Source organism: Synchiropus splendidus, chromosome 17 (assembly GCF_027744825.2).
Source record: "Synchiropus splendidus isolate RoL2022-P1 chromosome 17, RoL_Sspl_1.0, whole genome shotgun sequence".
Classification (NCBI taxonomy): domain Eukaryota; kingdom Metazoa; phylum Chordata; class Actinopteri; order Syngnathiformes; family Callionymidae; genus Synchiropus; species Synchiropus splendidus.
The window spans coordinates 9,540,723-9,562,088 of NC_071350.1; the positions used below are offsets into that span (position 1 = coordinate 9,540,723).

General features: G+C 42.8%; 1 protein-coding gene across 2 annotated transcripts; it reads left to right on the plus strand.

Moving 5' to 3' along the window:
• Window positions 1-1,139: 1,139 nt before the first annotated feature.
• On the plus strand, window positions 1,140-21,161 carry cltca (clathrin, heavy chain a (Hc)). 2 transcript variants are annotated; one of them, XR_008412781.1, is made up of 30 exons: window positions 1,140-1,414; window positions 6,514-6,721; window positions 9,436-9,704; window positions 9,782-9,943; window positions 10,013-10,126; window positions 10,562-10,735; window positions 12,086-12,283; window positions 12,367-12,567; window positions 12,639-12,791; window positions 12,924-13,046; window positions 13,136-13,273; window positions 13,358-13,522; window positions 13,617-13,797; window positions 14,138-14,301; window positions 15,310-15,435; window positions 15,527-15,669; window positions 15,779-16,013; window positions 16,107-16,229; window positions 16,308-16,453; window positions 16,529-16,712; window positions 16,784-16,976; window positions 17,156-17,313; window positions 17,394-17,666; window positions 17,731-18,048; window positions 18,112-18,243; window positions 18,308-18,418; window positions 18,492-18,662; window positions 18,728-18,791; window positions 18,833-18,949; window positions 19,856-19,931. XR_008412781.1 is itself a non-coding variant. In XM_053846870.1 (30 exons), exons 1-30 carry the CDS (start codon window positions 1,373-1,375, stop codon window positions 20,137-20,139), a joined length of 5,037 nt encoding a protein of 1,678 aa, XP_053702845.1. In that variant the 5' UTR covers window positions 1,140-1,372; the 3' UTR covers window positions 20,140-21,161. The 2 variants fall into 2 exon arrangements, 1 of the variants encoding a protein (XP_053702845.1); XM_053846870.1 differs by adding an exon at window positions 20,006-21,161 and having other exon boundaries at window positions 18,728-18,949.
• Window positions 21,162-21,366: the final 205 nt, after the last annotated feature.

Genomic DNA, 21,366 nt, shown 5'->3' on the forward strand with positions numbered 1-21,366 from the left:
TTGTGATCAAGTGCAAAAATAAAAGGAAAATGAATACTTATCATTATATATTTATGAAATGTAGCGCCAGTTTTGAGACACTGAGTTTTAAGCTGTGTCATAAAATAAAAATAAAACCATCACAACTATTGAGAAAAATAGCTAAACAGCATCATAAAATGACTATCATCAATAGGTTGACTCTGTCCTTTGACATTACAGTGTGTTATATAATTTCAATTGGAAAGGTAAAAGGTGGTAACGCCTGTGAGTGACCACTTCATTCTTTACTAGTTTTTTGTTGTTGTATTTTGCTGCTTCAGCAATCCACCATCGGTGCTGAATGGCCGACCCATTGCCCTTGCATTTGGTTTCAGGATTGAGTAATGAAGTTACATCCTGTGGCAACTGAAATTGTGGATGTTAAAAGGGGAAATGATGACTGGATTTCACAGTTTACACATGAATGATTGTGTAATTCCTCATTAAACAGCGCTATGGCACAAGAAGGCATTTTTATTTATTTACTTATTGGATTTGTCACAATAATTTTAATCAAAATCTTAACTGTTCCAATAAATCTTGAGGTCACAGGTAAAATAATGTGCAGGTGGGATTGTAACCAATAGAACATAAGACTAGAAATAATTTTAAACACAAATAAAAGAGGATTTCAAAAGCTAAAACTGGATGAAGAAAATGAAAGTAAATAATGCCAATGTCTGGTTGGCAGAGTTTTATGAGCGGACATCTCGTAAATAGAAAATGAAAGAGCTTCAGTGTTGGCTATTTGCTTTACCTCGTGTTACAAACACTCAACCATAAAACAATGTAAATAAATTAAATAATACTTAGTGACAATGGCAGTCTGAGATTGGAGTGATCTGATTGGCTGAGAGGAACAAGTGTACAAACGTAGTTCTGACGTGAAGTCACTCAGACGAATGATGTGGCAAAAACCAAACGACAAAGAAATAGTTCCAGTTGGACGTGACGTCGTGACACCACTGAGCTCAAGTTAACAGTTTCTATGTTGTTTTATGGTTAAGAGCCTAAACTGTGAAATAACTCGAATGAAGATTCGAGTTGAAATGTCCAGTGGAAACTTATGAAGGCCAAGCGTGTGAGTTGGTATCCATCCGCCTCATTTCCGGGATGTTTTCTCCGCTGACCAACCTCCTCCGCCATTGCAGGTCCAGGGAGTCGGTGTAGCGGCAGTTAGTCGTTAGCCAAGGGAACCGCATAAATAAACACTATCATCGCACCGGCAACCGTTTCCGAACACCACTCATTCACTGGACTCGAGACCAGACGTTCCCTGGGTTTTCGGGTAGGATCTGAGACGAGTCGTCGTAGTTAGTTTAGAAACCGGAGGAGAGTCAGAGGAACCGCCATGGCTCAGATCCTGCCTATTCGTTTCCAGGAGCACCTGCAGGTACGTGTCTGAATGAATGGAGGTAGCCTCCAACCAGTCATCGCCCTGGAGATTGGTCACCTTGGTTAACATGTGAAGTCAGCCTGGTGTGAGCTACGCTTTCTAGTCCGGCTGGGTGGATGACGTTTATCGCTGCTAGCATCTAGCCTCCATGCTAACGCTTTGACTTAGCCACCCTTTTAAGCGAGATGTCGACCTCTGTGTCATACAAGAAAATAGTGGCTTAAACGAATGCTACACGTTCACATTAATGCATTATAAGATGCTAGTTTACGGTCCTCTCATGTTACACCGACTCCGAGCACCTTCCAAGAAGCGTAATAGTTGTCTCGGAGTAAGGTTACAGCTAACAGTTGTTAGTAGTCACTGACACTGCGCGATAAGGATTATCAGTTGACAACTTCACATTCAATTCATTCATTGTCAGATGGCTGTTGTAACTAAAGGTGTTCCTCAGACTTATGCATTTAATCTTGCCATGAGGATTTGGTACGTGGAAGGTCCCTTGAGGCCTGTCCTATGAATTAATTCATATATTTATTTAGTGCTCCTCACCCCGGTAATAAGCGAGTTGAGCCATGCGTTGGACAATGTAGTTTCTGAAGACCTGTAAGATAAATCCGTCCGTGTCTAAAATGACAACATTAACATTATTCGGATGAGCAACTGTAAAATGACCCAGTTATTTTCATCAAAGTTGCATCCACACCTGACACCGAGACAGGTCTGGTATCAAAGGATTTTAAAGTGAAAGTAATGTTTCAATAGTTTTAACACTCCTATCATATACATTGGTCCTTATTCATTACGTATTCAACAGTTTACTCTTTAAACTGTTGAAGATGAATGAATTGTTAAAAGAGATCCAGTCTCTAAACTGTCAAGGCTGAAAAGACTGGTCACATGACAGTGGTTTCACGTGCAGGTCTAGATGTAGTATTCAGTTACAGTGCCGGACAATTGATAAAATAAACAGAACTTGGTGATTCAGTTTCATTTACTTAACATGAGTTCTTTGTTCACTTATTCAACATAAGTGGCAAATAAAGCCACTTCTGGTAGGAGGTAACTGCTCTATTTGTCTCCTTGCTGGATGTTAATACAAACCATTCATGAACTGTTGAAGGATAAAGTGAGACATTTTATAAGTGCCACCCAAGAGCATGAAATGGGCCTGTACTCACTCACTTTTGACAGGTGGCACAAGTAACGGCAAATGAACTGTTTCTTCCAGCAACTTGGTATTGAGACAAATATTTTTGTTATTCATTTTTATTGTGATGAGCTTGAGAATTCTTGTCAATAAATATGCTGAAAGCGGTAAATGGTCCTAAAATGAATGAGAGAGATTCTTTCAGTTCTGGTTTCAGCTCGTGTGACAGGTATTATTTGTAGCTGGTGATGCTCCTGTCTGGAGGAGGAAGGAAGTCTTATCACAACCCTAGTCACATGAACATGGAAACTTTAACCCGATTTCAACCCCAGGATTCTGCTTTGTCAAGTTTTTTCCCCCAACTTTGGAGCCTGTGCTCAGCATAAGTGTTGATTATGATATGGATAACATAAAAGTCTGAAAAATGTTAGTAACCATGAAAACACATGTATCCAATTGTATGCACTGCATCTGTTTTCTGCGTTTTCAGAATATATTGCATGAACATACTGTACATACGTACCTTTTTGATTGTGATTCTCCCCTATTAAATGGTTGAACCTACGACAATCTTGCATCAGTAGCGTTGGAAACTATTTTATATGTACATTAATACAATATGAACAATGCATCAAGAAGATTTTGCTGCATATATTTTCTCTGGCTGCTTAAATATTTCTTCATAGATGTATTTCATGCATTGACTAAACTGAGTCAGCACCAAACTTGCAACACACTTTCCAGAATTGTTGGCCTCTTTCTCCTTCCCTCCTCTTGTGAATTTTAAATTGTGTCTTCCTTCATCCGGTCAACTTGCACAGCTTGCACTTTTATATATCATCCATTTATATAGTGTTGTCCACCTCAGTAAAGTGAGTTAATTATGTGGTAGAAGTTTGTTTATTGTTAAACATGTATTTGTTGTTTGTAGTCTGCGTTTTAGTTGCACTTGATACCACAAAGAATACAGATGTGGATATATTATATGTTTTGCTGTAAATACTGCTGTTTTAGTGACAACATTACACACATGATCTTATTTTATTTAAGTAGTATTTATGATACAAAGCTTTGTTAATGATATTTAATTCCCATGCAAACTAGCTACAGTTGAGTTGCAGTAGGAAAACCCAAACTGTTGCAGAGGTGATGGACTTACCTCACAGATACACTTACTGATACAATAAATGCAGGTTTGGACTGTTTAAATTGTCTTATAAATGGATTTGTAGTTCAAGTTAGTTTCAAAGTCAATTAACATTTCAATTAAAAAAAAATAACAATTTTAATCTGAATGCTGTTAAGTCTGTCATTTGAATACAAATACTTTTATTTAAAAGGTGAATGGTCTCTTTTTTTTAAAGATTTTTCCTGTATGCTATGAAGCTTGTTGACACTGTTATGCAAGCGTTTCAGTAATGATGATGGATAATCAGTCAGTGTATCACCCCAGAGGATGTTTAATGAGAGGATGGTGGTTTATTGTGGCAAGCTCTCTTAATATAACCATGCTTGGTTTGCTGACTGCACTTTGATCTGGTCCACTAAAAGAGCAGGTGATATCTCATGACTGACATAGGTCATGGTTGTGTAGAACATTTGACATTTTGCCGTGTCAGAAAACATAAAATGCATTTCTGTGACCACTTCAGCAGAGATCTGTGGATTGGCTCCAGAAAAACATGCATTCCTTCCTTCCCCCGTCTATTTATCTCAGCAGTCAATGCAGCCCTCTTGCTCCGAACCCCTGTGCTGGTCACATGACCTCCACCAATGTCACAAGTTCGTTGGGGAGGCAAGTCTGCCAAGCCTGTTGTTTCAGTCCTGTTGGACAATGAGTGCCTGGTTTCCTGTTGTAGAACATAGCAATATAGTGCTGCAAGCCTCAGCACATTACATGACACATCCTTCCCTGCTCTGCCTTGAACTCTGCATGTATTTGATGCACACAAGACTAAATAATGCTGACCGTGATTCTTTGTTCAGTTGAAGGAAGTAGCAAACTGATTGCATCAACAGACGAGAATCCGTTGGGATTTACTGGACTGCCCCAAATCTTTTGCAAACTTTTTCATATTAGAATGTGAGTAGTAGTGGCCAGTGCTGATGATCGAGGCAGTGATGCCCGATGAGTGTTGAAGTACTTTACTATAGCTTTGAAGAAGAGATGATAAAGCATCATTTCTGAAAACATTAAGTTCTTGAAACGTGTTTGTTTCATACCTTTGAAAAAGTGGATACATAGAAATAAGTAGGAGCTGTGGAAATGATTTATTCAACAAAAGTGTTTCATATAATTTTGATTTGACAGTTGTGGACCTGACAGATTTCAGAATTATGGAGCCAGTTCAAAAAGACTAGAATGCAGTGGTTGACTGAATAACAATGTGAGGAGACAGGTCTTATGGATCTGCTGCTGATCAAATGTTTTTATTGTATTAAAAACAATAGGCCACAAATTCAATGATAATTGATGGTCTTGGGGGTCGTGAAAGCAGCAACAATGCCACAAAATATTCCCTGCCTTCAAAGGGATGACAGAAATCCCTCAGCAACATGTAAGCTGCCACTTTCATTCACTTCCCTATTGCTGCTTGTTAAACTTGTTCTGCCAGCTCTTTTATCAGTGTCGTCGGAAGTAAACCAGGTTACACACAAGTCAAAAATGTAGGTGTGGCTGAGCCCACAAAAAGGTGTGGCCACTCATTGACATTAGTTTTTCCTATTGCATGCAGATTCCCGGAACAGGTTTTTATTTGCTGATTGGAATATCCCGCCCCCAACACACACAGCTAGAATTGTCAGATAAACAACGCTAAATATTGACTTCTCTACGAAGCTGCCCTTGGAGCTCAATGTTTCCTATATTTTCCATAAAAAGTTTTATCGATCATTACAATGTTCTTACGCAAACAAAATCACTCTGTAACAGTGCATGTTCAAGCTGTGACGTGTGTGTGTGTGTTACTGCACAGAGCCATCTGCTCCCACCAAGTTCAGGTTTTGCTGTGTCAGGGTTTATGTGAAGCTGGAAAGATGTTCCTCACTTTTACTCTTGGTTTCACTGCAGAGTAGATGTCATTTTGAAGTACATTTAAAACTGTTAAGCATGTGTGTATGTAACACTTTTACACCACTGTCAAAATTGTGTAAACTTTGCTTTACACAAATTGTACTTTTAGAGATTTCACTTAGCCCCTTATGAGCTTTAGCTTAACTTCATGCGTGATCCTTGATCCCTTAGTGATAATCTGGACAGTTTGTTTAAATGTGTGTCTTTTTCCTCCTGGCTGTAGTTAAGGCATTACATTTTCACATGCTATGCAAACCTTTCTGTACTCATAGGAGAGATTTGGAACTGAAATGGCCCTCTGGACTGAGGTCAGCGCTGGGTGTGGTGATGTAGTCAACATGCTGCCTTTGGCTAAAGATGGTCAATAGAGAGTTTAAAAGCGGATGCATGCAACATTAAATGTATCAAAAGGAGAGCAGTATAAAATTACAAAAGGTGCATGTCTGATCCAAATTGCGTTGGGGATAAAGAGAAGTATACGTTTAATATACCATTTCAATGCATTCCAGCAATATAAATATTTATCAATAATTGTTTCATAAGTAAACAATTGTGGAAAGCCCATTGCAAATTTGGTGGATAGAAGTAAAGGAAGAAGATGTTATTCATTTCGCTGACAGGAGTTACGAGTTCAGTTATATACACCTGCTTTTTATTTGAGATGTACTTGAAATGTAATAGAATGTGCACACAAAAGACAAGCTGTGCTGCTGTGTGTGCATTTCTTAAACTTTGTCACCAAGATTGTGTTAATTGTGTGTAGAATCTTTTTTTAATTGACAGTAGGACTTGGCATATAACATAATGTGACTAAAATTTACCTACTATGAAGCTTGAAATAATGTGACAAAAATTCCGTCCCTTCTTTTTCAGCTCCAAAATTTGGGAATCAATCCGGCCAACATAGGCTTCAGCACGCTGACCATGGAGTCAGATAAATTCATCTGTGTCCGGGAAAAAGTGGGGGAGCAGACTCAGGTGGTGATCATCGACATGGCCGACCCAAATACACCCATCCGCCGGCCCATCTCTGCCGACAGCGCCATCATGAATCCTGCTAGCAAGGTCATTGCACTGAAAGGTACGTCATATTTTTATTTGACAAATGCATAATTTGTTTGTAGGCCAAGAAGTGCTTAGTGTTGTATATTTCCGCTTGTATATGCTGTGAATATTATTTTGTCTTTATGTCTGTTAATGTAAAGAAACTTAAATTTTGTTTCATGTGACATAGGTTTTAATGAAAAACATTTATTTCTTGTATAGTAGAAGTATTTTTATTCTTTTTGTCTGGCATCCATGATTGCTTTGACTTTTTGTTTTTGTCTTTTCTATGTTCCTCTCCTTTTTTATTTTCTTTATTTTACTGCTTTCTTATGTGTTTGCAGACGGTGAGTTAAAATTTACCTACTTCATTGTGGAAGCAAAATCCTGTTTTCAAGACAGTGTTTCTTCAGAAGTATTCAATGGCCTTTTGGGGAAAAAAAATATTGCTCTTTTTGAAATTACATCTGTTGAATTAACTTTTCATGAAAATGTAACTGTCCAAACAGGATTTAGCTTTCACAACCTCATAGCTTGCTGGCATTTCATCATTTCTATATCTAAGTATTATGAGTGATTTGTAGGAAGACAGTTGGTAAGAACACTGGGAAATTATTTCACCTTAATTGACTTTTACAATTTTCATTTAAGAATCCATTTCATCATCCATGTGTGTTGAGAGCTTGTTCCCCAGTCATGTCTTTCTTAATGTATTTAGGTTTATTTTTAAGAATTATTACATCGTGTTTTGTCTTTTTTTTTCTTTCCCCCTCCACTATATTTGGCTCCTGATAGTCAGATGCTAATTTTAGGTATCAATTTAGTTACTGTTATATCTCTGGTTATCAACCAAGTCTTTGGACTGGTCATAATGTTGGTTTTAATGAAGGCACGGCTTGAGGCCACCTGGCTGAGTGGTTTTGCAGACACATCTAACTGGGGCCAGATCATCCAGCAAACCAGATTTTCTTAAACATGCCAGTTATGTTTAGCCTGAGTGTGCAACATTTTGGCAGGACTGTGTGTGGCTGGCGCTAGGTCTTTACTTGGATCAATGGTCTGTTGAGTTTAATTTAATATTAATAGTTTACTCCTCTCTTGAGGTCATCTGGATGTTTGTAGAGTTCAATTGGAATGCTATACTGAACCCAAACAGATTTGTCTAAAGTACATTTTATTAGGCTATTGTTGAAACCTTTGAGAAATGTGTTTCAGCCTGGGTTGTCTTGGGTGTAGTCCCTTGTAGTAATCTTTTCTTTGAAGTCATCAAATCCCCCCCCCTCTTTTTCTAATCCACCATTTCTTAGTCGACCTCGTAATATGACACACCATTTAGTTGTGATCGTTTCATGTAACAGTTTGTATAGAATGGACTCATACACAGACAGACAATCCGATTCACAAATGAATTTGATTTCCTTTGCTTGCTTTTTGAAGTTTTGGCTGCTGTTAATTTTGCCTTTCTGCTCATGACCACAACTCTTTGATCAATAACGTCACAATGATTTTTCACTGTTTAATGACTTGAAAGTATTGAGCAAACTAGGAAGCCGCTATGCTACTAAATGAAGCCCTTAAATTGACTAACATGTAGAATTAAACACAGGTGAGTGAAACTAAATTCCTTGTGGTTTATACTGTACTATGCAGACTGGAAATATTTCTAGCTCAATCCTCCAACAGTCTGGACTCTAATTCTACAACTTGATCAATTGTTTGAAACACATTCCTCCGCCTTAAGTGTGACTCTGTGTTACTGTCGTCTTTCACCGCTACATATGAGAACCTGATTGCAGATGTATGCCTTCTCTGTCAATTGTTTGTGGCGCAAACCCCTTGTCTGCTGTATGTTCTGTCTGTGAGGAATCTCAGTTTGATGGGGTGATCCGTGTAGTCGGACATAAAAGTATATGAGCATTATTTTACATCAAAGCCTCTGATAATAGCTTGAAATGGTTTGCTTTGAAGTACGTCCAAAAAACAGCACCAAGATTACAATGGCGTCAGTGAGGGGTGATGATGCCCCTCCTCCGTGATCGTTGATAAAGAGATTGATTCTGAAGCTATGCTTTTATGTGATGCTTAAACTCAGTATAAAATCAATATTTGTGCTGTACATTTTAAACTGTATATACTTATTTTACTCCCTCATTGACAATTGCATTTATCACGAATCAAAAGCAGTCAATTAAGAGAGCAACCAAATCCACCAAACACTGTTATAATATAATGCCTGTGATGCTTTCTTTCAAGTTAAAAATAGGTATTCGTACAAATTGTATCTTCACAGTCCTTTGGTTATCTACATCTTTAAAGTGTCTGACTGTTGTTCAATGTAAACAGATTGGAAGAATAAGGTAGCATTCTGTTTGACATGACAAATTTGGAGGTGATTTTTTTACTTTCGCTTTCGCTTTTACTGGTAATGTCCCAGATGTGTTAGAGGGAAGAGTTAGAGGGAGGTGTTAGTTAAGAAGCCATGCAGTTGTCTCTTTACTATGCCTGCTTAAACTGCGTCTTAAACACGACTATATTTCCGACTACAGCATGTGCGGCATCCCCTATCTGACAGTCATGGCATTGTCACTTAATCACTGTGCCATGACTTCCGATATTTCCAAATTCAGTCTTTTTTCTTTTAAGATATGGTGTTTCCCTTTTTCTGTGAACATGTTAGTCCGTATTTTGTCTTGATAAAGAGAATAACAGCCTTTTGGGCCTTTGCTGCTGCCCTCTTCCTTCTCCGTTTAGCTGCCAAAACTCTTCAAATCTTCAACATTGAGATGAAGAGCAAGATGAAGGCACACACCATGACAGACGATGTCACCTTCTGGAAGTGGATTTCACTCAACACTGTTGCACTTGTGACTGACAATGCTGTCTACCATTGGAGCATGGAGGGCGACTCCCAGCCTGTGAAAGTTTTCGACCGCCACTCCAGCCTGGCAGGATGCCAGATTATCAACTACCGCACTGATGCCAAGCAGAAATGGCTTCTTCTCATTGGCATTTCAGCCCAGGTGGGTTGTGCAAGCAGCCATTCATAAAATGAAACGCCTCCGGGAAGATATATTGAATTTTGTGCTTGTCTTCTTAGCAAAATCGAGTAGTGGGAGCCATGCAGTTGTACTCTGTGGATAGAAAAGTGTCACAGCCCATTGAGGGCCATGCTGCCAGCTTTGCTCAGTTCAAGATGGAAGGTAATTCCGAGGAGTCAACTCTGTTCTGCTTTGCTGTCAGAGGCCAGGCAGGAGGCAAGGTGAGGACGTCTTTACTTGTTTCATGCTGCTGAAAAGATGAGGCTTCATTTTCAATGTTCTTCCTGCAGCTGCACATCATCGAGGTTGGAACTCCACCAACTGGCAACCAGCCATTTCCAAAGAAAGCTGTGGACGTTTTTTTCCCTCCAGAAGCTCAGAATGACTTTCCAGTGGCCATGCAGGTGTGTGTAATTGAATTAGTCCATGGGTTAGGGTTCGCAGAAGCATAGAAACAAGAAATAATAAGTTACTCATAATTAAATAAAGTGGAACAACCTTGCTGCATGCGTCTATTACTATTACAATGATTGCGTTATGTGTTATGCAAGTTTGACACATTGCTGGCTGAAGCTAGGATTGTAAAACACGTATCAAATATTGTTTCAAATGTCTGTTGCAACAAAAAGGGGTCTTAATCCTCTGTCTTAAGGAACCGATTTGTATATATTGTACATTTTTTGTAGTATTTGAGGGAATTAATATTGAATATTTTTGCTTTCATTCAAATTATTTTATTTCTGTTTCCTGTGAGATTTCTTCAGTCTTCAACGAAAGAGATGTTCCAGCTTAAAATAAAAAAAAAAATAATAATCATGTGCCTTTTTTTTCTGTTTCAGATAAGCTCCAAGCAGGACGTGGTTTTCCTCATAACCAAATATGGCTATATTCACCTGTATGACCTGGAAACTGGCACCTGCATCTACATGAACCGCATCAGCGGCGAGACCATCTTTGTCACTGCTCCACATGAAGCCACATCTGGCATCATCGGGGTCAACAGGAAGGGACAGGTACGTTGACCTTCACTGCAGCTCAAATTAGTGATTGAAATACTTTATTTATTTAAATAAGATGTGGAAGTTTATCCCATTTTGTTGCCTCAGTGACAATTGAGGCCTGTCCTTCTGTGCATCAATAATGTTCAAATTCTTCAGTCATTTTAATGTCATCAACTTTGTAGGAAAACATTCTAGATAGTCCAAGGTGTGGTGTTTCACTCAAAGATGTTTGCGCCTTTGTGCTCACGTAAAGTTACTCAGGAGAGGAGAACCAGATCCAATCAGCTGATGTATAATCTTGCAGTCAGGCCACACATGCCATAAATAATTGAGTGAGGATCAGAAAGCCGATCTCAGGTGCAGACATATTACACTGTTTGCAGAGGCAGTGAACCAGTATATGTATGCTCTTGTGTGTGTGTGTGGGCGCACAAGCATCCTGTCATTGATCTAAGAGAAGAATTGTCCAGACAAGGTTAGTCCCAGTTGGGACTACCAGTCCCTGGCAGCCTGATAACTAATAATGCAACTGGAGACTACGAAAGATACATTTTCATGTTTATTCCCCCCATTTTCTGTCTTTTAAAGTTTACTATTCTATTACTAGATGCTTATGCAGAACATATTACCATGTACAATCAGAACAGAAACTCACTGTATGAAACAAGGGCAGATTTTATAGTCTAGTGGTTCTTGTATGTCGTCCATGTATTTCAACTGCTCACTCGTCCAAATTATTTTTCCCAGCCAATGTCATTTTCAGGTTTTTCTGGAGTAGCAGAAACCGTAAGGGTTTAGTTCATGATCTTTGGAATCAAAGGCTCAGCTCGGCTGCACTGGATTGTAGACGGGCCAACACAGACTGCTATTCTCCTTGGCCCCAATTACTCCCCCTCCTCTGCCCTCCCTTTCCCCATTCATTCGCTCACTTTGGCATCCTTTCTTGTTCAGCTGCTAGACCACTCACAAAAGCTATGCGTTCCACTGACCCACTCAGATGACATTTACATTCAGTAGCTGCAGTCATACTCCTGGAACCTTTCTGATGGAGTTACTCTGACTGGGTTATATTTAGTTGTGTGCTTGCCCTGCATATTGATGGCATGTATTTAAATGTGCCAAGTTCATAGTTGCTGTTGTTATGTCATCTTATGTCAGCACAGGTGATGCCACCTTATTAGATGGTTCATTGTCAGTGGTATGTATGATGAGTTGACTTAATAAGCGCTTTGAAAAGTGAAGGCACAAGCAGTCCTGATGGGGAAGAAAACCTAGGCCATAACCAACAAAACATTTTGGATGTCAAAATAATAAGAAAAAAAACTGCCTTGACTTAAAAAAAAATTTTTTACTTCCTCCTAGGTGCTGTCTGTGTGTGTGGAAGAGGAAAACATTATTCCATACATCACTAACGTGCTGCAAAATCCAGACCTGGCTCTCCGCTTGGCCGTCCGCAACAACCTAGCGGGGGCAGAAGAGCTGTTTGCTCGCAAATTTAATAACCTCTTTGCTGGTGGCAACTACTCTGAAGCCGCCAAGGTGGCTGCTAATGCACCAAAGGTACTTTTATCTCTATTATGGAAATGGTCTCCTTTTTTGTGCTTTATCAGGTCTTATTAGCTTATTTATCTGCTCCATCGTAGGGCATTTTGCGCACCCCAGATACTATTCGTAGGTTCCAAAGCGTCCCAACACAGGCCGGCCAGACTTCCCCTTTACTGCAGTATTTCGGCATCTTGTTGGACCAAGGCCAGCTGAACAAGTTTGAGTCCCTGGAGCTCTGCAGACCTGTCCTCCAACAGGGAAGAAAACAACTATTGGAGAAGTGGCTGAAGGAAGACAAGGTAATAAGAATGACTGCTTGGAATTCTGATGTTTTTGTAATGTGACGTGTGACTCTGTGATTGTCTTTCAGCTGGAATGCTCTGAGGAACTAGGAGACCTCGTAAAAGCAGTGGACCCGACACTGGCACTTAGTGTCTATCTGAGGGCCAATGTTCCCAATAAGGTTATTCAGTGCTTTGCTGAGACAGGACAGTTCCCAAAGATTGTCCTTTATGCCAAGAAGGTGTGTATCCTTGACAGCTAAACATCATCCTGTAAGCCGCTGTTAGCAATAGCAAATTGTTTTGCCTTTTTACTAATAAACATTACATGAGCATCATGTAATCTATTGAAATAAAATGTGTTTTTGTCACAGGTGGGCTACACTCCAGACTGGATATTCCTCCTGAGGAATGTGATGCGCATTAACCCGGAGCAGGGATTACAGTTTGCCCAGATGCTGGTCCAGGATGAAGAGCCTCTGGCTGACATCACTCAGGTAAAAGCAGAATGTGTGGCTGCATAGAGTATATTTTTTCTTTTCAATTATTGTTTACATTTTAAAAACATCTTCTCCTCTATCCTCAGATTGTGGACGTGTTTATGGAGTACAACCTGATTCAGCAGTGCACTTCCTTCCTCCTGGATGCTCTTAAGAATAACAGGCCATCAGAGGGGCCCCTGCAGACACGTCTGCTTGAGATGAATCTCATGCATGCACCACAGGTCAGCAAAATTCTGAAGCCTCTGGAAAACTTGTTTTTTGCTTTCTGTAATCCATGTGCTGTTTTGTTTGATCTCAAAAATCAGGTTGCAGATGCAATTCTTGGCAACCAGATGTTCACCAATTACGACCGTGCCCACATTGCCCAACTCTGTGAGAAGGCTGGGCTCCTGCAGAGGGCTCTGGAGCATTACACAGACCTGTATGACATCAAGCGTGCAGTGGTCCACACACATCTTCTTAATCCGGAGGTAGGCCATAAAAAAACGTTTGATTCGCCTGTCTGGAGTTGATGACAAGCTGGACATCTGAGCTGTATCTGACACTTGTCATTTCTTCATCCAGTGGCTGGTGAACTTCTTTGGCTCTCTGTCAGTGGAGGACTCTTTAGAGTGTCTCAGAGCCATGCTGTCTGCCAACATCCGCCAGAACTTGCAGATATGTGTCCAGGTGGCTTCTAAGTACCACGAGCAGCTCACCACTCAGGCTCTCACCGAGCTCTTTGAGTCCTTCAAAAGCTTTGAAGGTGAGATGTGATCTAAAACATGTGTTTATGACGCTTCGTCATGCCCAGTTAAACATGGAGGACAGAGCTGTAGATTACCAGGACGGGACAGAGAGGTTCCATAAACACTTTGTTATAATCCTATTTGAAAATGTGGCATCTCTATCCTTGGTTTTGTTGACTAATGGGGGGCATTACATGGAATACTGGCAGTTTATGGGCTCCATTATTAGGGCAGTTAACCCGTAGCAGGCATCTGGTTCGTGTTAATCTGGCGTGGTATTCTACTGAGACCTGGACCTTGAACTGCTGTGTTGCTTCGGATCACAGTTTGTTTACGTTTTTCTTTTTTTTGTCACAGGCTTGTTCTACTTCCTCGGCTCAATTGTCAACTTCAGCCAGGATCCTGAGGTCCATTTCAAATACATCCAGGCTGCCTGCAAGACGGGACAGATTAAAGAGGTGGAGAGGATCTGTAGAGAGAGCAACTGCTATGACCCAGAGCGTGTCAAGAACTTTCTCAAGGTGATACAGATCCCTTAAAAATGAGCCGTATTTGCAGTATTTAAATGTGCTTCGGTTTTGTGAAAAGTCTGTCACGGCCCATTTATCATTCCAGCCTCGCATTTTGTCTTAGTCTTGTGTTTTAGTTCACACTTAATGTCGTAGCATCCCTGAGTGGAGAACATAATTGTTGGAGATGTTCTATCATTCCACTGGCTTTTTTTTAAATAACTCAAAATTTTGTAATAGTATAGTAAAAGAAAATGTTGGTTAAAATATGCTCTATCAGCCATCCTGAGGGCAATAAATCATCTCTCTTGCTTTTCCTCTTTTGTCTTTGGAATGGCAGGACATGTATCAGGTAATTTGACCCTCCCTACAGTGCAGGTTCCCATTGTTACCGTTCCTACCTATTTCAAGATAAAGGATTGAAACTGGGATTGGTATGTCTGTGTATATACTATACACATGCTCCATACACGCACAGCGCCCCTAGAGTTGGTTTGAGTTACTGTGTGTACTGTGCCATTTCAAGAGGAGACAAGGTTCCATGGACCATTTGACTTTAGATCTTCTATGAATCTAACAAGTGTCTGTGTGTAGTATCTAGACTCGCACTGCATGTTTATGGGTAATAAACAGTGCATAATCCCAGTTTTTTTAATCCTGTGTGGATGGCATCATTGCCAGCCCCACTGCATTATGATGGTTCCGAGATCTAGTGGTGTCCTGTGGCTGTTTCACCGGCAGTCATGACAGAAAATACCTTTTTGTTTCTGTAGTAACAAGTCCTTTATTTTCCCCTGACTCCAACTTGTGATAAAACGTGAGTCTGGAGACAGAAGTGTTGAATTGCTGACAGCGAGTCGTAGCTTTGTTTTAGCTAAGTTTTGTGTGGTACCTTCGTTTTACTTTCATCACACCTCGGCCATCGTCTTTATTTTTGTCTGTAGACAACAGTTCTATGGGAGAATGAGTTTTTTCTGTTCATCATCTGTTGGTAACAACTTGGTTTGATGTGACTGACAGGAAGCTAAACTCACGGATCAGCTGCCACTCATCATCGTCTGTGATCGCTTCGACTTTGTTCACGACCTGGTCCTCTACCTGTACCGTAACAACCTGCAGAAGTACATTGAGATCTATGTGCAGAAGGTAAGGCTGTTTCTGACCTTCAAATAAAGATTAACTCAAGGTTTGACTTTCATTATTTGCGATGAAAATACCGAACTATTGTGTCTCACAGGTGAATCCTAGCCGTCTGCCTGTTGTCGTGGGTGGTCTGCTGGATGTGGACTGCTCAGAAGATGTCATCAAGAGCCTGATCCTTGTTGTCAGGGGACAGTTTTCCACTGATGAACTGGTTGCTGAAGTGGAAAAGAGGAACAGGTGAGGCATATCAACAACGGTGTGATGATTATACAAAATAGTGTTTCTATTTGAATGTTAGTTTTGATTTTACTAAAGGTACTTTAACTCCTCTCCTTCTCCCCAACAGACTGAAGCTGTTACTTCCCTGGTTGGAGTCTCGTATCCATGAGGGGTGTGAGGAACCTGCCACCCATAATGCCTTGGCCAAGATCTACATTGACAGCAACAACAACCCCGAGCGCTTCTTGAGGGAAAACCCCTACTATGACAGCCGTGTCGTGGGAAAGTACTGTGAGAAGAGAGACCCCCATCTGGCCTGTGTGGCATACGAGAGGGGACAGTGTGACCAGGAGTTGATCAATGTGAGTTTTTACCAATTTGACTCTGCTTGAACGTGATTCAGCTTCGGCCAGCCTTGCTTTATCGCAGTAATGTTAACCATCTGTTTTCTATAGGTGTGCAATGAGAATTCCCTGTTCAAGAGCTTGTCTCGTTACCTGGTCCGCCGTAAAGACCCTGACCTGTGGGGCAGTGTGTTGCTGGAGACCAACCCCTACAGACGTCCTCTTATCGACCAGGTAAAGGAAGAGCTGCCTGGCTTTTAAATCATGTCAGGTGAATCCTGCTCTCCTGACCTGTGAACGTTGTTATCCCAGGTGGTGCAAACGGCTCTGTCTGAAACTCAAGATCCAGAGGAGGTGTCGGTCACGGTCAAGGCTTTCATGACTGCTGACCTTCCGAATGAGCTGATCGAGCTGCTGGAGAAGATTGTGTTGGACAACTCTGTCTTCAGTGAACACAGGTGCTCAAGATGGATTTCACAATAATGCAGAGGATCGATGTAAGGGACCATCTAAATGACGTTTTTTCTCCTCAGGAACTTGCAAAACCTGCTCATCCTCACTGCGATCAAAGCTGACCGCACTCGCGTGATGGAATACATCAACAGGCTGGACAACTACGACGCTCCCGATATCGCAAACATCGCCATCAGCAACGAGTTGTTCGAGGAAGCCTTTGCCATTTTCAGGAAGTTTGATGTCAACACATCTGCTGTGCAGGTGAATAATCCAGGAGCAACATTCACATTTGATCTACTGTGGTTGTTAAATGAAAACCTGCCTGTCCTCAGGTGCTGATTGAACACATTAGCAACTTGGACCGAGCGTATGAGTTTGCTGAGCGCTGCAATGAGCCTGCAGTGTGGAGCCAACTGGCCAAAGCACAGCTTCAGAAGGGGCTTGTGAAAGAAGCTATCGACTCCTACATCAAGGCTGATGACCCATCTGCGTACATGGAGGTGGTGCAGGCGGCAGATAAGAGCGGTACGTTCTCCCAACTGATGCAAAATGGCTCCCAAGTGAAGCCTTAGTTAATGGTGAGCTCATGCCTGATGTGTGTTTCAGTGAAATTTGATCAGCTAAATTTTCATTTGGTTTTGAGAAAAGACTCATTTTGATGGTGATGCGCAAGTAAAAGAACTGATGTGGACATATTTGTTTAGGAAACTGGGAGGACTTGGTCAAATTCCTTCAGATGGCCCGCAAGAAGGCACGCGAGTCCTACGTGGAGACAGAGTTGATCTTTGCTTTGGCGAAAACCAATCGCCTGGCAGAACTGGAGGAGTTCATCAACGGGCCGAACAATGCTCACATCCAACAGGCAAGCTGCCGTTCCAGGTTGTTGTTGTTGTGCAGCGAGTCGTGGTCATCCTTTTAAGTCGTTGTTTCCATCCCCGGCAGGTCGGCGACCGCTGCTACGATGAGAAAATGTACGAGGCTGCTAAACTGCTCTACAACAACGTTTCCAACTTTGGCCGCCTGGCCTCCACTCTCGTGCACCTCGGGGAGTATCAGGCCGCTGTGGACGGGGCTCGGAAAGCCAACAGCACGCGCACCTGGAAGGAAGTCTGCTTCGCGTGCGTGGACGGGACGGAATTCAGACTGGCTCAGATGTGCGGCCTCCACATCGTGGTTCACGCCGACGAACTGGAGGAGCTGATCAACTACTACCAAGTGAGTCGCCCGGAGAAAGAGCCCTGGGGTGCAGTTCTTGACGGCGTTCTCCTCCCCCCCACAGGACCGTGGCTATTTTGAGGAGCTGATCACCATGCTGGAGGCGGCGCTGGGTCTGGAGCGTGCTCACATGGGAATGTTCACCGAGCTGGCCATCCTTTACTCCAAGTTCAAGCCCCAGAAGATGCGTGAACATCTGGAGCTCTTCTGGTCTCGAGTCAACATCCCCAAAGTCCTGCGGGCGGCGGAGCAGGCGCATCTGTGGGCTGAGCTGGTTTTCCTCTATGACAAGTATGAGGAGTACGACAATGCCATCATCACCATGATGAACCACCCGACTGACGCCTGGAAGGAGGGCCAGTTCAAGGACATCATCACCAAGGTCTGAAGGATTCACTTGCCTGTGTACAGTTCAGGGCTGAATCCAAGTGTCTCGCCTGTGCAGGTGGCCAATGTGGAGCTGTACTACAAAGCCATTCAGTTCTACTTGGAGTTCAAGCCTCTGTTACTGAACGACCTGCTGATCGTTCTCTCCCCCCGACTGGACCACTCCCGCGCCGTCAACTTCTTCAGCAAGGTATGAGCCGAACCGTCACGGAGAGCCGCAGCCGAATCTCCTCATGCGTTTTTTGTTTAAACAGGTGAAGCAGCTGCCGCTGGTCAAGCCTTACCTGCGCTCGGTCCAGAACCACAACAACAAGTCTGTCAATGAAGCACTTAACAACCTCTTCATCACAGAGGAGGACTATCAGGTGAGAGAGCCTCCCCCTGCCCAGCTGCTGTCCTGAGGCCATTAACGCTGTCTGCTCTGACTCCTCCACCCAGGCACTGAGGACATCAATAGATGCCTATGACAACTTCGACAACATCTCACTGGCTCAGCGCCTGGAGAGGCACGAGCTGATCGAGTTCAGGAGAATCGCTGCGTACCTCTTCAAGGGAAACAACCGCTGGAAACAGAGTGTGGAGCTCTGCAAGAAGGACAAGCTCTACAAGGTACGGTTGAGCTCTGTGAACGTGTTCGGGTGTTGCTTCATCTTCCACTTCTGCTCGTCCCGCAGGATGCCATGCAGTACGCCTCCGAGTCCAAGGACACGGAGCTGGCTGAGGAGCTGCTGGCCTGGTTTCTCCAGGAGAACAAGAAGGAGTGCTTCGCTGCCTGCTTGTTCTCCTGCTACGACCTCCTGCGACCTGACGTGGTGCTGGAGACCACCTGGAGGCACAACATCATGGACTTCTCAATGCCCTACTTCATTCAGGTCATGAGGGAGTACCTCAGCAAGGTGAGTCGCTCGAGGTGCCAGTGTGAACGTCCAAGATCTTTGGAGTTTAATCTTTCATGATGTTGTGTATGTGACTGTCTTCTTTTGCAGATTGATGCCATAACAGAGCAGGTGATAGTCAGTGCTCTGTGTGATCAGGTTGTGGTTCAGAGGATGCAGCCTTACCTATGCATTGTGTCCCCTGCTACCACAGTTACACGTCATCTTAACATGAGAAGCTTTGATCCAAGTGTATGGTTGGAGTGAATGTTGCCTCCTTCTGGGGTGGATTCCAGTGTAGCTGCTCAGCTTTCTGACACAGGATGTGAGGAGAGGAGCGTTGCGATTGATCCAATGTTTATTTTTAAATGCTGGAGTTAAAATGTGCTGGTTTCCTTCTTATAAAGATGAGTAGAATAATGGCGATGGTGATGGTCGAATCTGGTTTGTGGAAGTGAAAAGAGAAGCCCAGAGGAGGAACTGTAGTAGAAAGGGAGCTTGAGCGTTGAGAATGTTGCTGACTGCGCAGCCACATGACTCAGTGCACTGTTAACATGTAAGCCAGGATGCAGTCGTCAGTCACGCATGATGAAACCTTCCAGGGAACTGAGAAGGCTGTGAAGTGGAGCTTCCTTCAGCTCTGGGTGTTAGTTGTGTCTCATGCATGCTGGTGCTGATGCATTACATTGCTGCCTGTCAGACCCCGTCACTCGCCCTCCCTCAATCTAACTGCATTTGAGCGCTGCACCCCGAGTTCCGTGGCTCACCCGAGGATTTGCTCATTTATTGGCAGGTTTTATCCAAGTGTGTTCTATCATTTCGTGACAGATCCGGTGGCCATACTAATGAATGCTCTTTGAGTTTTCAAGCATGTTGTTCAGTTTGTCAGTGTTTTTAAAGATCTAAATGAACGACTTTGTTTTGCAGGTTGACAAACTTGAAACCTCAGAGTCTCTAAGGAAAGAAGAGGAGCAGGCGACCGAGACGCAACCCATCGTCTATGGTAACTGGAGCTCACGGCAGGCCGTGTTGTGTTGCGTCTGTGCTTCCTGCTGACCCTGTGCGTGTCCTCCTCAGGCACACCCCAGCTGATGCTGACCGCAGGCCCCAGTGTCCCGGTCCCCCCCCAGCAGGCTTACGGCTACGGCTACCAGGCCCCCGCAGGATACGGCCAGCCAGCAGCACAGCCGGGCTTCGGCTACGGCATGTAAACCCCCCACCCCCGACTCCTCTCCACATGCAGGCCTAAGCAGCCCATCCACCCATCGTCCAGTCCTCCAGACCGTCTCTGGCCCTCGCAGGGATCTTGGGAATAAACAGAAAATGACCCCTCCCCTTTCTTTTTTTTTTTTTTTACTTTATTTCTTCTCTTTTTTTAACTGTCATGAAGGACTTTGTTTGCAAGGATGATTCATTTTCTCACATTCCACATTGATTCGATTCTTTTTGTCTATTTTATTTGAGCGGGGAGCTGGTTTTGTACAGTGGGGGAGGGAGGGTGCTGCGAGAAGAGCGAGTCCTCTTCCTAGAAAGAAACGTGGTCTGTTGTGAAGCATCTGATTTGCACTCTGTAGTGAGAAGGAATTAACGTAGACCCTCTTCGTTCGGTGCGTGTGTGCAGCTTCCTGTTGGACTGTAAAAAAAAAAACCCATTGTTGTATAGTGAGACACACAACTGCATCTGTGTCCTCATTGGAACATCACCACCACCTCAACACTACGCTGTAGCAGTCGCGTCCCCACCATGCACAACCTTCAGGGCTGATTGTTGAAGAACCCCAGAGAGTATTTTACATACGATTTTCAGGGAAGGCCGCGTCTTTCCAGCAAAACCTATGCAGGACTCTCCAGCAAATTTGCATTTAGACATTTTCATGTGCTTTAAATGTGTCTGAAACGGGACCTTTCTGCCTCTGGAGGGACTGGACCCAAGTCTGTATCTCCCTGTATCTCAGTTTTCACTATCGTCCGGCCGCCTGCCGAGGTCGACCTTTGACCTCGGCGGACTCATCCAGCTCTGATATCTCCCTGGACTTGTGGTAATTTGAAGTTTTTATTCAAAGGCTTGCGTGTATACAGTAAATCAATCATTAACTCCTTTGAAACTTATATTCTTATCTAAATAACTTAGATTTAAATTGTGCACTTAAACTATTTGATTGTGCATAAACAAATGAATGAAACAGCGTTTTGTTATCCACTTAAAAAAGAAAAATAAAGGCTTCTTGTTTGTCAGAAACCGCGTGCTGCTCTTTCTTAGTGCATTTACACTCAATATTCTCAGGCTGGTCTCCTCACTACATTTCATTCAGTCAAAACTTTGGGGACCGTGCAAACTATGAATGTCACTTGGGCTGGACTTCATCGCTTAACCTATTGGTTGGAACAAAAACCGCACACTGCAGCTTCTTGTGGATCAGTTTGAGACCCCAGCCGTA